The sequence below is a fragment of the Pleurodeles waltl genome, chromosome 5 (genome assembly GCF_031143425.1).
Source record: "Pleurodeles waltl isolate 20211129_DDA chromosome 5, aPleWal1.hap1.20221129, whole genome shotgun sequence".
Taxonomy (NCBI): domain Eukaryota; kingdom Metazoa; phylum Chordata; class Amphibia; order Caudata; family Salamandridae; genus Pleurodeles; species Pleurodeles waltl.
Genome location: NC_090444.1, coordinates 309,384,936 through 309,402,546, shown reverse-complemented (window position 1 = coordinate 309,402,546; position 17,611 = coordinate 309,384,936). Strand labels below are relative to the sequence as shown.

At 45.1% G+C, this 17,611-nt stretch overlaps 1 protein-coding gene across 1 annotated transcript in view; it reads left to right on the top strand.

The window, feature by feature from the left end:
- FSHR (follicle stimulating hormone receptor) overlaps positions 1 to 17,611 on the top strand; it is a 1,893,748-nt gene that overhangs the window by 1,645,000 nt on the left and 231,137 nt on the right. The window contains exons 7-8 of the mRNA XM_069236717.1: positions 5,857 to 5,925; positions 6,032 to 6,106. Of these exons, the coding sequence (XP_069092818.1) occupies positions 5,857 to 5,925; positions 6,032 to 6,106 (144 nt within the window). The remainder of the gene's footprint in view (positions 1 to 5,856; positions 5,926 to 6,031; positions 6,107 to 17,611) is intronic.

Sequence of the window (17,611 nt, the reverse complement as noted above, 5' to 3'; positions counted from 1 at the left end):
TTACAACAGTCAAAATGGGGAGCACCCTGTCTTCTATTCCAGCATTTGTGACCCGAAGGCATCATGGTAAATGCAGTCATTAGCACGAATTTGAATAGAGTTTTGAAAGTTTTTCACCATAAGTTGGTGCGCGAGTGCCGTATCTTCGGACACGTGTTTCTGGCTATTTGGCCGTCATCAGCGAAGAGCAACGTGTAGCTGGCGGGGTTGCTTGAAATGTCGCCTTGAAAGTATTCACAGGTTTAAGTACCACTCAAGAAGGCGCACAGGTGCTTCACCGAGCTCGTCAGCTCAGAGGCTCACGGGAGCCTTAATTACAACAGTCAAAATGGGGAGCACCCTGACTTCCATTCCAGCATTTGTGACCCCAAGGCATCATGGTAAATGCAGTCATTAGCACAAATTTGAATAGAGTTTTGAAAGTTTTTCACCATAAGTTGGTGCGGCGAGTGCTGTATCTTCGGACACGTGTTTCTGGCTATTTGGCCGTCATCAGCGAAGAGCAACGTGTAGCTGGCGGGTTTCGCCTTGAAAGTATTCACAGGTTTAAGTACCACTCAAGAAGGCTCACAGGTGCTTCACCCGAGCTCGTCAGCTCAGAGGCTCACGGGAGCCTTAATTACAACAGTCAAAATGGGGAGCACCCTGTCTTCCATTCCAGCATTTGTGACCCCAAGGCATCATGGTAAATGCAGTCATTAGCACGAACTTGAATAGAGTTTTGAAAGTTTTTCACCATAAGTTGGTGCGGCGAGTGCCGTATCTTCGGACACGTGTTTCTGGCTATTTGGCCGTCATCAGCGAAGAGCAACGTGTAGCTGGCGGGGTTGCTTGAAATGTCGCCTTGAAAGTATTCACAGGTTTAAGTACCACTCAAGAAGGCGCACAGGTGCTTCACTCGAGCTCGTCAGCTCAGAGGCTCACGGGAGCCTTAATTACAACAGTCAAAATGGGGAGCACCCTGTCTTCCATTCCAGCATTTGTGACCCCAAGGCATCATGGTAAATGCAGTCATTAGCACAAATTTGAATAGAGTTTTGAAAGTTTTTCACCATAAGTTGGTGCGGCGAGTGCCGTATCTTCGGACACGTGTTTCTGGCTATTTGGCCGTCATCAGCGAAGAGCAACGTGTAGCTGGCGGGTTGCTTGAAATGTCGCCTTGAAAGTATTCACAGGTTTAAGTACCACTCAAGAAGGCGCACAGGTGCTTCACCCGAGCTCGTCAGCCCAGAGGCTCACGGGAGCCTTAATTACAACAGTCAAAATGGGGAGCACCCTGTCTTCCATTCCAGCATTTGTGACCCCAAGGCATCATGGTAAATGCAGTCATTAGCACGCATTTGAAGAGAGTTTTGAAAGTTTTTCACCATAAGTTGGTCCGGCGAGAGCCGTATCTTCGGACACGTGTTTCTGGCTATTTGGCCGTCATCAGCGAAGAGCAACGTGTAGCTGGCGGGGTTGCTTGAAATGTCGCCTTGAAAGTATTCACAAACTCAAGAAGGCGCACAGGTGCTTCACCCGAGCTCGTCAGCTCAGAGGCTCACAGGAGCCTTAATTACAACAGTCAAAATGGGGAGCACCCTGTCTTCCATTCCAGCATTTGCGACCCCAAGGCATCATGGTAAATGCAGTCATTAGCACGAATTTGAATAGAGTTTTGAAATGTTTTCACCATAAGTTGGTGCGGCGAGTGCCGTATCTTCGGACACGTGTTTCTGGCTATTTGGCCGTCATCAGCGAAGAGCAACATGTAGCTGGCGGGGTTGCTTGAAATGTCGCCTTGAAAGAATTCACAGGTTTAAGTACCACTCAAGAAGGCGCACAGGTGCTTCACCCGAGCTCGTCAGCTCAGAGGCTCACGGGAGCCTTAATTACAACAGTCAAAATGGGGAGCACCCTGTCTTCCATTCCAGCATTGGGGCCAACTTTTTGCTGGAGTGTGAGGCAGTGTGCTCCCTTTTTGTTTGCACTGTGTCAAGATCATTTTATTATAGTATAGACATTTCCAAAGTGTTTGATCTCTTGCTGTGCCTCATTCAACAGGGAAATGCAGAGAATCTTTAGTCACAATCGAGCTGGATAAAACTAGCACTTTTGACAAAGAGAATGACCAAAGCTTATTTTATAGTTGGTTTGACTAAGGTTATACCTAAAACGAAAATGGAGGACACCATGAAATACTTTGTAAAGTAATCAAAACTCTCTACTAATCAAAACTACTTTCTGGCTCAGTGAGCATATGTTTTGTAAAATTGTTGCTACTGCTCCAGGCTATATCATATTTTAAGTACACATACACGTAATCGGGCATATTTATGAACAAATCATGCAGTGCAGCTGCTCTGCATGTCAGGGAAAGGGCAGGAATGCACTGTATTTTTAAAAAATGGCTTGTTCCTCTCTTCTCACTGTGCTGGTGCACAATGTGCTGACTAGCGCCAATGCAGGCCTAGCGCCAACCATGGTGTAAGGGTGTCTGCGTTGTAAGCAGGATTGTTTTTGTGCAGGAAGGAACAGCTTCATGCACAAAAAAATTAATGCTCTGAGATAGTTTCCTCTTTCTAAGAGTGCTGCAGAATGCATCACACATAGAAAGAGAAAGTAACAAAGAGCAATAAAGATATTTTTCCTAGTTACGCCTCACCAGGATAGGTGACACATTCTCAAGTCTGCCAGTAATGGTAAATCTGGGAATGTGTCAAAGTCCATTGGTGGATGTGTGAAAACACCCAAATTCCACCCATGGAACGCCTTCCCAGGGCAGGGTAACGCAATACAGTGATTTGCGCTGCATTGCATTACTCTAGATTTAATAAGTCTAATGGAGATGCAAGTCTAATAAATATGCCACTCCCTTTCAATTTAATACTTTTTAATCACTTTCCTCAACGTGGGTACAGTTTGCTCGAAAAGTTGGTTGAATTAAAGAAGTATGTTGAATTGCATTTTTGGTATATAAACAAGTATATAAATAATAATAAATGCGAGCAAATGTTTGAAGGTGGATATAGAGGTACTGCGGTATAGGTAGCGCTACTAGGCTAAATACGGGGAAGAGATACTAGGTATATATTTACATATTGGTACCTGGGTGAAGGTAATTGTCGAAAGATTGCAGGTAAAGTGAGGTAAAACAGATTAAAGAAAACATACTTAAGTGAGAAGGGAGAGGAAATCGAGGTATATGGGAACGGAGATGAAACGAAGGACAGGTGAGATCTCCCATACCCAGTAACAATACAACAAGAGAGCATCCAGTTACTGGAAAAATGCAACAGGAGAGCTCTTTGGTGGAAATAATTGCAAAACAGTGTTTGGCCACCAGACCTTTGACAAGGATAAGATTGTATGTCATTCTACCTTGAATTGGTAACCCTGTCATGGTCACCCTTTGTATACTATGCAGCTACAGGCTCGCCACATCTCCACCCTACACTTGTGGTAAGCCCTAAAATAGGAAAAACGGAGAGCCATGGCTTTGGGGCACAACATGTATCATCACCATTTGACCTTCCCTTAACCCATTGACCGCAAAATGAACTCGTTGTCCCTCTTATGAAGAACATGCTGGTAGTAAATACCCGCATTTATTCTACAGCAACCTTTAAAAAAGGCATAAAACAAATACCTCAGCAAGGCAGACAGAAGTCAGAAACGTGTTAAATGCGTTCACATGGCATTGAAAGAAATTATTGGAAACCAGATTATGAAACAAGGAGTCAGTTTATAACAAATTAAAATACTAACGGTAATGCAGTGTAATTGGTTGAAAGAAAGATTACGTCAGCTGTATGTATTTTCAAAGTTGAGTATCATATGTGAAGGTAAAAGGCACGAGAAGGTATAGAGTAACAGAATATCAGACCCCTTGTGAACACAGCCATACAAATACACAATAGGGTATTTATTTTATGGTTCATGGCTTTAAGATATTTAATAAGGCACGTATGATTAACGAATGAAGTAAACAAAAAGTTGCAAATAGTTATTAAAATATACTTACTCTTTCTCATAGGCACCGGAATGGTGCATTTCTTTGGTAGCGGCGTTTTCCGCATAAATATAATATTTTCCACAATTGTCACACAATCCATCATTTCCTACGTTATTTTTAACAAAAAAAGAACCGAGCTCAACAGATCAAGGCCCATATTTATACTTTTTGACGCTAAACTGCGCTAACGCAGTTTAGCGTCAAAAAAATTTGCGCCGTCTAATGCCATTCTGAAGCGCCATGCGGGCGCCGTATTTATGGAATGGCGTTAGACGGCGCAATCAGACCGGCGCTGCCTGGTGTGCGTGGAAAAAAACCACGTAGACCAGGCAGCTTCGGCGTTGGGAAAAAATGACGTTAGGGCGTCTTAAAATGGCGCAAGTCAGGTTGACGCTAAAAAATCGTCGTAACCCGACTTGCGCCATTTTTTTTCGACACCCATCCCCCATCAACATGACTCCTATCATTGTAAAGATAGGAGTCATGCCCCCTTGCCCAATGGCCATGCCCAGGGGACTTATGTCCCCTGGGCATGGTCATTGGGCATAGTGGCATGTAGGGGGGCACAAATCAGGCCCCCCTATGCCACAAAAAATAAAAAATAAAATACTTACCTGAACTTACCTTAATGTCCATGGGATGGGTCCCTCCGTCCTTGGGTGTCCTCCTGGGGTGGGCAAGGGTGGCAGGGGGGGTCCCTGGGGGCAGGGGAGGGCACTCCGGGCTCATTTTGAGCCCACTTGTCCCTTAACGCCATCCCTGACCCAGGCGTTAAAAAGCGGCGCAAATGCGCCGTTTTTGGCCACGCCCACTCCCGGGCGTCTCTTTTGCCCGGGAGTATAAATACCACGTAAAGGCCTGGGAGTCATTTTTTAAGACGGGAACGCCTCCCTTGCATATCATTAACGCAAGGAAGGGGTTCACGCTAAAAAATGACGCACACTCCGGGCACTTTGGCGCCCGAAGCGTCTAACGCCAGAGTATAAATATGGCGTTAGTTGGCGTTAGTTCTGCGTCGAATTTGCGTCGAAAAAAACGACGCAAATTCGGCGCAACCAGAGTATAAATATGGCCCCAAATGTAAAAAAAATTCCACAAATGTTGCAGTGCAGTCTCAGGCATTCTGTTTAAATCGAGGCAGGTCGCCTTTTATTTGCTGAAAGGTGTATTTAGGTGTTAAACGAATATTAATTAGGTGAAACCTTTGGACATAATTGTTTGCATGCGTAAAAAAAACACAACAGTGAGGTATTACTTCTTTAAAATGGCCACATTATGCTTCGTAATTTTCTTTTTCTTGTCGCATAATTTGGTGGACCCTGACACATAAATTAGTGTTCCCTTGCAGTACACTTTCCAGTGGCCCTGCTCTTTGATCACTTCAGTCCTCAAGTCAACTTTAGTTTTTTAGTAGAAGAGGATCAGACGTGCATTTAAAAAAAGAAAAAGTCCGAAAACGAAATCCTTTCTTAATACACAATTTACATTTTCCGGGACATGATTTCTCAGCGTTCAGCAGTATTTCTTTTCGTTTCAATGGCACTGCCGCTGTTTTAATTCTACGCATCACTCCCTAGCTATGTAAAAATAGATTTTAAGTTTTGCCTATTTAAATGTCAATTAATCAAGCATAGCCGTAGCAAAATAATTAGGAACATCCCAAAAATAGCATACTTTGGAAAAAAAATGTTAGACTCCGGAATTCTTTCTTAATTTGGACAAAATTTGGATAGACGGAAATTTCAATCTGATTGTCTCAATGTAAATACTCATGTCGCTCTATTACACTGTACATGCAACTATAGTGACCTGAAATAAATGGTTGATCTCACTCTTGACATGTCTTTTCCATTGTTTTGCAGACGGCTGAATAAAAACGGAATTGAAGAAATACAGAATCACGCCTTCAACGGCACACACTTGAATGAACTGTAATTGTCTTTTTTAGCCTAAGTATTACAGACAGTGAATTCTGAATAAGTAATGCGAAGTCTCGCGTATTGAAGCTTACCGATGCCTTTCCATCTGATTTTGCAGAAATCTCAGTGACAATCAGATGCTGGAGAAATTGCCCGACCAAGTGTTTCAAGGAGCATCAGGACCGGTCATTTTGTAAGTGCTAAATCAAATCCACTAAACTCGCTCGTATTTCTAAATACAATCAAAGTCGCTTTAAAAATTTAATTGTAGTTAGTTTCATAAAACAAACTTTAGCCATCTCCCTTTTCGTAAAGACAAAATCACATTATATTATGATATACCATATCATTCTATAATAATAACGTTTGCAAATTTGGGATCTCCTCTTGCCTAAAACTTTGGATTACATATTTATTTATTTTAGCGATACATTCACTCTCAGCTTCAGGCCACTCTGCGAAAGGGTGTGGACCTACTCTTCGACGAGCTTCGCACCATACAAACACACATACATTTCATTTGGTAGGCACCTGGAATTTCTTTTTCTCAGATCGTTTCTGCCATCATTGTTTTTTATGATCATCTTGTGCAAACAGTTGTTCACATATCATGGATGTTTCATTGCATTCAACTTAAAGGTAAATTGCCCTATTATTAGGCACCTTTTTATTTTTTGACTCTTTGTTTCTTCTTGTCATTCAGTAGTTTTATATTTGTTGTATTATGTAAGTAATGATTTTCAAATCAGCCAGACAAGTGAAGGAGAAAGGGGAAATCAGAGTTCTTGGCAAATCTTTGTTGTACATCCTGACCAAAGCTTTGCTTAGAACACATATGAGCAGAAATAATTCGTTTCAAACTCTTGGAAGAATCCAAACAAGACCTATGGCCTATCAGGAAGCACACATATTTAACCCTGGTCTTTTTCAACCATAGAACCTAATTCATTATAAAAATGTGGGGCGGAGATGGGTGAGTTGTCTGTCTGGTTCTCAGAGAGCCGGACATTGGTATGAGGTCTGGGAAAAATGTAAATTACGCTGGTGCAGTTGACATAAATTCTGAAATCCCACACTGTAATTTTATGGTAAGTTCCACAAAATCATACCATTATGTTAAGGTGAGTGAGGGGTTGCTTGAGTAGAAAAACCTATTGTGGAGCCACAACAACAACTTGAACAACCAGAACGCTAGTAACACTTGTTCAGGGCACTTATATTTTTCACTCTATATTTTTAGCGTGAAGTACATCCTCACCTCAATTTTGGATGTGAGGATTCACCCTACACTGAAAAATAGTGCAAAGTGTTCTAATATACATTGAAACATTTAGGGTTTGATTTAGAGTATGGTGGACAGGTTACTCTGTCACAAACTTGAACGATATCCTGTCTGACATATTGCAAGTGCATTTATATCCAATGGAATTCGAAATATGGTGGACAGGATATCGGTCACATTTGTCAAGGAGTGATCAATCCACATACTCTAAATCAAGCCCTTAATCTGCCTATCAAAATGACATTAACAGAACACATCAACAGATCAGTAAGTTGACAAGGATATTGTGAAACTTGCAGAGAACCAACATCTAGGTATTGGAAGATGTTTCTATATCTTTGCAGTGGGCATGGACAGCAGGTACTTCACTGATGAACCATTAACAGCCATTATAAACATAATAAACATATTTGGATGCAACAACAAATGGGTGGGGAAACAGTTTCAGAAGCAAAAACTTGTATCTGTAAAATGATGTCTAGGTGCAAAATCACATCTAGAGGCACAATCACCATTAAAGCAACATCAGTAGAAGTGTGAAAACACTGTTGTCTGTAAAAATATATTTAGGAGCAAAATCACCCCACAGCAGCAACAGAAGTGAGGTAACACTTTAAGATGAAAAACACTTTTAGATGAGCTTCCACATGTAAGTGCAATATGTTGATATTTTGGATTAACCAATGATGGTGCACATGACAACAAAACATATTTATATACTAAAGATACATTTGTATATACAAAGAAAGTCGCATCACCGCTGTTAGAACTCTCTGTCAACCCCAGCACATAGTTACGTGGTCAGACAGGCTCTGAGACCTAGGCCTTAAGGTTAATGACTGACAAGTCATAGGTGGGGTAACACTTAGCTGACAGCCAAACGCACAAATATGAAAACATAGATCAGATTCCACAGATAGGCAACAACACTATGGCCCCAATAAAACATTAATGTTAAATGTTGTCTTTTTGTACATGTTTTAATGTCTAAATGAAGAAATTGGTGATATGCACAAGTTGTTGTTTGATGGCAAAGTAAAGCTCGCTATTCTGTCGCCAAATTTCAAATTGCCGTGAGTTAACAGGATTGTGATTCTTCATGCTTTTGTTTCTTAGATGTTTGTTTTGATGCATCTGTAAATTACGTTGAGCTCATAAGATTTAGGAATCCCCGTGTGTATATCTTCCCCCACCGGGTTAAATTTGGCAGTCCCACTGTGTATATATTTCCCACTACCTGACTGGATTCAGTAATAACTTTGTAGATATTTCCCCGTCACCAAGTAAAATAAAGAAATCTATAAAAAACAGAAAAGTTAGCAACTCAGGCAAAGAAAATCCCATAAAAAAAGAAAGTTAGGAGACGCATATTTAAAAATCCCTTAAAACCTAAAAAACAAAAATATAACAATCCCCTCAAAAGATTGCCCAAATTCCACCATGGGGTCCCTTTTAAATCTCATGCAGAGTAAATTACCCACTGATGCCAAAAATCGTAGCAAATTCTGCCACAAAAACACACACACACACACACACATAGACACATAAACCCAGCACCCCCCCCAGGCACATGTTTCTCTGTCCGAAAGAGGGAACATTCAACACTAATATACACACAGCAAAACCTATTTACGAACAAAATAGACAGGGTAAAAGAAGGACAAAAGGGAAGCATTACTAGAACTATTTGCTATCTTTGAGGAAGTGCAGGGCCTCTGAACTTACCCACCATCTATAGGTATGGAGGTGTTCGCCTGATACCTGCTATCCCCACGTTAGGTTACACTAATCCGCCAATCGAGAAAGCTCAAGGGGCCCCTACTGAACAGCAGGCTGTTAGGACTAGGCACGGCGGACAAGAGGTCAACAGTCCCTGACACTCCCTGCACCACTCCAGTCCAGCTCTAGAGAACCCAGAAGCTCAACTCCCCATCCATCGCCGTCAGCGGACAGAGACTCAGTGATTCTGAGAGCACGCACCCATACTGATTCTGGGGAGTTAATCCAAGTGAAAGGGTGAGTTATAGCAGTCTGGGACAGTGAGACAGCTAGCAAAAGTGAGGGAAGAATCTCAGTCATCAGAGCTCTGGGGGCGAGGAGTGAGCCACATGGAAGGCTCAGGTATCCAAGGAAACCACAGAGAGTGAGTATGACAGCTGGTCCAGGCTTAGAAGGACAGTGCAAAGTTCCAAATGAAGTAGGCAATCAGGATGGGAGTCAGAGGAAAAGATAGCACTAAGGAGGAAGAGAGAGAGAGCTCACATCCTAGAAGTCCAACAAGAGAGTGGAGTAGTATGCCCTCCACCCGGAGAGAGCAGGGGTAGGTACATAGCCCCAGTCACAGAGGAATCTGGGATAGAGTAAGAAAGGAAGCTTTTGACTGGGGTCTGTACCTTGCCCAAGTGCCAGTGAAGGAGAGGGGCTGACCAGGAAATTAGAGATTAAGGTGGCCTGGTGCAGGCCCAGCTTAGACACAGGAGGACCAAATGGCACCTCTGTGTGCCCAAGAGGAGAGCAGCAACGAATACCTCAGCTACTCCCCCTGAACACACAGGACAGGTAAACCAACCTCTAGGGATATAGTAGCTCAGGAGGAAGGTGAAATATTCACATGAGCCTTTTGCCACCGGGTAGCCTGATGGACTGAGGAGGGATCCTGCAAACTAGAGGAGATAGTGATTGCCAACGACTGCATCTGGCATGGAGGGGGAGATGCCAAGTGGAGCTTCCCTTGCATACAGGTGTGCCTGAGGAGATTGGACATCTTTGTAGAGGGAAAACCAGGGGAGATGTCCAAAATGAGAATATGCCCATTGCTACAGATGGGCACATCAGGGACCATCTATGTGCCATGGGCTCAGATGAACAAGGATGTGCTAAGAACGAAGCTGCCGGTGTTGTTGGATTGGGCCAGGAAATGAATCTCATGCTTTGAGAAGAGCACCACAGGGATCCCCCTAGGGACAGACGATGTCAAGAGTCTGCTAAGCAGCATTATCGGTGAGCAGACCAACATAGTATTCGCCCACACTCATATCTCAACAGTCACACTGACCAAATTAGAGCATGCTCGAACTACACTTAATTCATACAGGCACCAGATATGAATGTCCCTGAGGAAAATGTTCCCTGACTGCCCACATCTAGATGCGTTGATGGCAGAAACCATGAAGCCTGGGGAGACCATAACAAATTTCCTTGACAGGATGAGAGAGTGGTGGGGACAGGAGACAAGTCAGCCATGGACCAGTAGGGGCCCTCAGGTCATCTTCTTTACTAAATCCTCAAGAAAGGGCTATCCACCAAAATACAAAGCAGTTTAGACTGCGTTGAAGGGTTGGACACAAAACCCTGGAGAGAAATACAAGCCCACATATTGCACTTCTACAAAAGAAAAAAGGAAAGGGAGAAGGAGAAACAGGAGCAGTCCCAGAGGGACAATGCTAAGGTGATCCAACGTAACCTGAGGAAGACTGCACTCTAGGGGGTTGCCACAAACATGCAAATTACACCATTTATAAAAGGAACTCTACCACAGGACTCCTGAGGACTCCCATTTGGCTACAGTGATGGAAACCAGGGTGGTTGGCAGCAGCCAAACCTCATAAAATGCTACTATTGCCATAGAATTGGCCACGTAGTGGACAGGTGCTGACTATGTACACAACATGCACTGAAGTTAATGAGCCGGGCCAGGCCTCGCAGAACTCCCATCGTCGGAATCAGGCCCAGGGAAACCTAATCGCGCCTTATATACATCTGCTTGGACGTCAGTCCGCTACCGCACCACAGCAACAGGGGTCAGGTAGTTGGACCAGTGCATGGCATCAGCAGGTGCAAACAGGGAACCTGGCCCAACAAGGACCGGATACACAGCCGCAGCAGGGAAAAGTAGCCATTTGGGGGAAGCAATGCCCTCATGCAGATGCAGAGCCCTAATGCATAGAAAAGCCTTAGTACCCCAAGAACAAAGCATATATTTTACACACACCTTAAGATTCACTGCAGTAAAATTCAAAAGAAAATACCATTAGAGATTTCAACCTTTACTGTTACTTGGGGACATTCAGGGTAGCTGAGTGGCTGGTATCCTCACTAAAGGTTGCCATTCTGGGTTGCTGTGCGGCTTTTGATTAAGAATTCTTGCCAAAGTTCGCTGCTCATGGGTGTCCACCGGAGCCTAGGCCCCCACTCTGAAGTGGGAGGGTAGCCTGACAGAGAGGGGCAGAGCAGCTACCTAACCACCGCTTAAAGGCAGGCACCTCAGGTCCTCAAACCCACAAAAAAATGGGACAGGTTCTGATAACCAAGTCAAAAGGTCCCCATTCTTGGTCCCCCAGCTGGGACAGAAATGTCTTTGTCGCATAGACCCAGCAGCAATAATGCCCTCAGCAGCCTCCAACCAAATGAGGGCCTGAGTTCTTGTTCCAAAATGAAGCAGTCCTCCAGTGTAAGTAGCCAGGCATCCTGTGCGCTCAGGATAGCATGACCACATAACACTCATAACGCATGCATGAGTTTCAACAAGGTACCACAGGGCTTCGACTAAGTAGATAGGGGGTTCACTAGGACATCCAGCCACTCCCGTCCATCACCGTAATGTGGGCAACAAACTTCAACAAATTCCTGGCCTTGCACCAGACTCCCCACACGGTGATGTCTTTTGCCTCATCCTGACCTAGGAGTCCAAAACATCCATAGCATCCCCAAGCAAAGCGGAACACAGGAGTAAGCTCACGCCCACAACAGGTTTAGCAGTAGGGCGAGACGCAAGGCCTCATACTCATAGAAGGGAGCAAGGATTCCAATATTGCACTTCACAAATCAGAGACACAGGGGCCATGGAGCCACACTCTAACCTCCACCAGCACATGACAATAACGTTTCGAGGTCAAGGGAAACACCCAAGAACAAAACAAAGAAGCCCAAAGATAGCCCAAAGAAAGCTTCAAGATAAGTGGTATAGTTCCAACACCTAACACCGTTTAAGAGAATCACAGGGCGTTCCATGTACTGAGACCAGAGGGGTGTACATGTGACCTCAGGGCACGTTGTGTTCACCAAACAACGTTCAATGCAAGACACCTCTGTTTTTGCATCCGCCCACATGTGTAGGCCAGAAACACCACCTTGTGCCACCAGCACTGCCTCGTGCACACACCAAGGCACCAAAGGGCTGGCAACACCAACATAGCACCAATTTGATGGTTAAAACCCACCTGTTACATGAGAATAACTCTGTAAAACAATCCATACAAATGTTTACTTAGTTAACTACAGAGAATCGACAATGTGTAAAAATGAAATGTTTATAAATTCCCTTTTTTGTCCAGAATCAGGTATCTCGATCGAGGCCACCCCCTGGTGCCACACTGAAATACATGGAGAGCACAGAAACTGTTAAGGAATATTGGCAACATACAGATATGCAATGTTTTTCTTTTATAGCGACTAAACATAGCTCTTGCCCAACTGGTCTGCAGTCAAGCCATTAAGTGAACAAGCTCCACAGTGTACCATCATCTTCTCACTGGCCACACCAGAATACCCAGCAGGATGAAGTGCCACAACACACTCCAAGGACTTTTTCACATCCATACCCCCAATGGGATTTCGTACCAGACCTTTCCCCAAGTACTCTTTCTGGACTGTTTTTCAACCGTTTACCCCAGTCACCAAGAAAATCATAAAACATCTCAGTCATAAATGCCTCAAGAACTACAATGATGCCTAAGTTATGTGTAATATTGCATTTATACATTCTCTGATTGATAAGGATGCTACTGCATCCATGTATTTCCAATGAACAGTCTGATCTTATGAGGTTTATTGAAGAGTTGTCATGCACACACAGGAACCTCACTCATGTAACCTTTAATTGCACTGCAACTAACACTAGCATCCCACATGCACTACACAGTACCCTTTGGCACAACACATGGTATCAGCACATGGCCCCTGTAGGCACTAAGACTTCAGCCAGGTCATGTTATGCCTGCTCGCTGATACCACATGCATTAGGCGCAGATAGATTGTGTTTATCCCAAGACGTAGCCTCTGATAAAGCAAAATGCCTCCTCCATCTGTACATGTGTAGAATTAGGGATACAATGCAACCTACTAGAGTAGAGCCCATAGGGTAGTAGTAAATATGACCCGCTATGAGACCAATTCTACAGCATTGTTCCTTCTCACGAGCCTGGTGACATTCAAACTGAGCTGGACAGGATGCACAGAATAGGGAGCTATAGGAGAGGACACCCTTTGGCCCCAGGATGTTCATGAGAAGAGGTTCCTGTAGGTAACTAAACCACCAAACCGGTCCACAAATATGCCCACTCCCACTTCTATCTGCTGTCCCAGGGTGACTCATGGCATGTCCGGGTCTGTCTTCATTAACAACAAATGGACCACAGACATGCAGTTTCAGTGTAGGGCCATCCACCTTGATGACATGAGGAGGAATGGGTCTCATATGGGAGGGTTAAATGATAGCATAGACACTCCGTGTCAGGTGATCTGAGACAGTGAGGTAGACAGGTACACATTGACAGAAGGGAAGGAGCAAAGCCTACTTGTATGGAAACATACATTGGCCCTCATTCTGACCTTGGCGGGCGGCGGAGGCCGCCCGCCAAAGTCCCGCCGTCAGGTTACCGTTCCGCGGTCGAAAGACCGCGGCGGTAATTCTGACTTTCCCGCTGGGCTGGCGGGCGGTCGCCTTCAGACCGCCAGCCAGCCCAGCGGGAAAGAGGCTTCCACGATGAAGCCGGCTCGGAATCGAGCCGGCGGAGTGGAAGCTGTGCGACGGGTGCAGTTGCACCCGTCGTGTATTTCACTGTCTGCGCAGCAGACAGTGAAATACATGAAGGGGCCCTCTTACGGGGGCCCCTGCAATGCCCATGACAGTGGCATGGGCACTGCAGGGGCCCCCAGGGGCCCCGCGACCCCCCCTACCGCCATCCGGATCTCGGCGGTCCGACCGCCGGGATCTGGATGGCGGTAGGGGGGGTCGGAATCCCCGCGGCGGTGCAGCAAGCTGCGCCGCCGCGGAGGATTCAATGGGGCCGCGGTACACTGGCGGGACCCCGCCAGTGGTGCCGGTCCGACCGCGGCTTTACCGCCGCGGTCGGAATCCCCATTGGAGCACCGCCGGCCTGTCGGCGGTGCTCCCGCGGTCCTCCGCCCTGGCGGTCAAAGACCGCCAGGGTCAGAATGAGGGCCATTGTATTCCTTATGTTTAAGAGGTGATGGAACTATTTCACTGGGCATGAACAAGAATTGTGTCACAATACTGCACATGCTGGACCTTCAGTGGGGAACCTCCAGACTGATGGAGACCTACAGACAGTGCAGCGAGGTCGTTTATACTCAGCTCGTCCTAGAATGGTGTGGTCTCTGCTCTCTTGTCACCATGCACACCCCAAACCTGGTCATCCCCGGAGAAGTTCTGTCTGAACTGCTCGAACACCCGCTGAGGAAGAAAACAACACTGTTGCATCAGGCTTGAAGGAGAAGAGATGCTGATTATTTTGGTTGTGTTCAGTTCAAGGACATTCCTGAGGAGTCTAGACTGTTTACTGAAGCTCAAGTGTCAGCGGGAGGGTCTATACTTTTCTTAATCCTGTAGACAAAAACAAATGCCAGATGGTAGCATATAACACAATGGGAGATGCTTAAAGCGATAAACAGTAGTGACCTTGGTCTTGTTGCCATCAAAGAAGAATTAAAAGCCATTCATCTCATGGTGATGCACCATCAGGATATTTTGTTCTTGATATCCGCAATGGAGGGTTGGGTATGTGCCACGATTATTGCATTTGCTGCACTTTTGTACCTTGCAATGACTTGGACAATGGAACTTTGACACTTGCCATTTAAGCACTGCACCAACTGCATGAAGAGGGAGGTGCCCCTGAGCAGGAGTAGTTCACAGACTGGTTCTCCTGGCTCCCCCGTAGCTGACTGGTTTGTGCATGTTATTGTTGCCTGTTTTCCTCATGTTACTGTTTTGTGTGGTTTCTTAAACATGGGTGTTACCTGCTGTAAAAACACAGTTCCCAAATTGGGTAGGGTACAAGTAGTGACAAAGTGTCAACACTGTGACTGTCATTACTTATGGGCTTGATGGTGTAGTTGAAAATTCAACTACAGGGGGGAAGGTTAATATCAGATGAATTGATGCACACAACAACAAGACACCTTTATGCATGAACAATACATTTTCATAAACAAAGTCACATCATTCCTGTTAGATTCCCCATCATGCGCTGTCCGTCAACCCTAGCACATAGGTATGTCATCAGGCAGTCTCTGCAGCCTAGGCCTGGAGGTTAATGACTGACAGGTCACAGGTAGGGTGGCACTTAGCCGACAGCCAAACATGCAAGCTTAGATCAGATCCCACAGATAGACAGTATCACTACAGTTGTCCCCAGGGATTGACCCCAATAAAGCACAAATGGCCAATGAGAAGCAAGCATTCCTAAAATACTAAAAAGCTAGAAGTCACATGCAGTTAGGTACACTTAGCTAATCTGTACACAGATTACACAGCATACACAGTGACCACACACCCCTCATGCCAGGCATTTGGACACGTACTTACTGGCCCACACAGTGTCCAATGCCGGTGGAAGCCCACCTGCATTCCCTATTTGGAGGTTGAATCTATAACTCCCTGTCAAAAGTTCACAAATTTTACCAAGAAAAGAATGTTTCATGTGTTCATTGCTCCTAGAGAAATGTATAAAACGTGGCTCATTTCGATGTTCTATGAGACAGTCCTCAGACCCGAGTACTGTAACTGTTCTTCTGTCTGCAATGTTTAATTAAACAAATCAATTCATGTTTTGCCAGATGACTCTTGTCTCTTGTTTTTTAAGGTATATCCTCATTTGAGCAACAGGAGATGGTGTCAAATGCAACAGACAAGTACAGAAGGATGGGGGCTCCTATAGCCCCATGAACCAGGAGGGTTTGGATGTCATCTGTTTCAGAGATCAGGGCTGCCTAGGTGCAGTGGTTAGCTAAAAATCTGGATTGGGAGGGGTCCAGGAGGTTGTAATCTTCTAGGTGTTGGGTGAGTTGCTGGTTGATCGCTTTCTTGAGGACTTTTGTTGGATAGGGGAGCTGAGAGATGGGCTGGTAGCTCTTCAATTTGGCTGGGTCAGCGGATGTTTTTTTCAGACGGGACCTCATCTCAGCGTGTTTCCTGTCCTCAAGGAAGGAGGCACAGTGATGGAGGTATTCAGGACCTTCCAGAACTTGTAGCCTATTGTATTACTTTAGCGGTTGAAGACGGGGTGGGGGCAAGGGTCTGTGGGTGCTCCCGAGTGCAAGGAGTTCTTGATGGAGAGAGTGTCTTGTGTGATCAGGAGTTCCCAGTGGATGAGAAGGTGTTAAGTGTTTGTGTTTGTGGATGTGAGCTGGTTGATGCTGTCTGCAGCAGAGAGCTTGCGTTCAAAGTTTTTATAGATGGTCTAGATCTTGTCATGGAAGAAGTCCACAAGGTTGTTGCACAGTTCCTGGGAGGGAGCGATGTCGTTCTTGTGACTGTGGGATTGGTAAACTCCTTCATGATGGTAAAGAGGTCTTTGCTGTGGTTTCTCTGGCTTTAATGTAGTCTTTTTGGTTCCTTTCAGGAGGCTGTGGTACTTGTTGAGAGCGGTCCAGAAGGTGGTGTGGTCTTCTGGTTTTTTATGTCACTTCCTTTCAAGTGGTTGTCAGTTGCATTTGATGGACTGCAGTTCCTTGTGAACCAGATTGCTCTTTTGGTTTGTTCTTGACCTTGGCTCTCTTGGTGGAGGCAATGGCGGAGGCACATTCTGCGATGTACTAGGAGACGTTCTTTCCTGCTTGTTCATAGTCAGATGCAGAGTCTGGGAAATGGGAGCAGAGAGTGCCTTCCCACTAGTCTTCTGACACCTTTTTCCAGTGTCTTTGGGTACATCTGGGGTACATGGTGCTGGGGTAGGTGGGTCCTGAGATGGTGAAGTGTACGCCGTGTTGGTCGAAACAGGTGAGTGGTGTGGTGTGGATGTATCTGACTGTGTCGCTGGAGGTGAAGATGGGGTTGAGTTTGAGGTCCTGCTCCCAGATTGATGAATTTCAGGTAGATGGATTGCTAGTGGTTGATCGGACTGCTAATCAGGCATTCAAAGTAGCGTAATGATTGAAATGTAATGTATGCCATCTAGTGTACCAAACGTATAAGAGAGCTGACCGCAGCACAAGGTATGCCCTCCAGTTCATGAAGAGCAGGGACTACTTAACAATATCAAAAATGAGATTTTAGGCACTCCCTATTTATATATACACTCTAGTCACTTTGTATGCAATGGAAGGTTGGCCTCCAAAGAATTCTTGACTCTCTAAGTAGCTAGGTTGAAGAAGGTTTACACAAAATGGAGATCC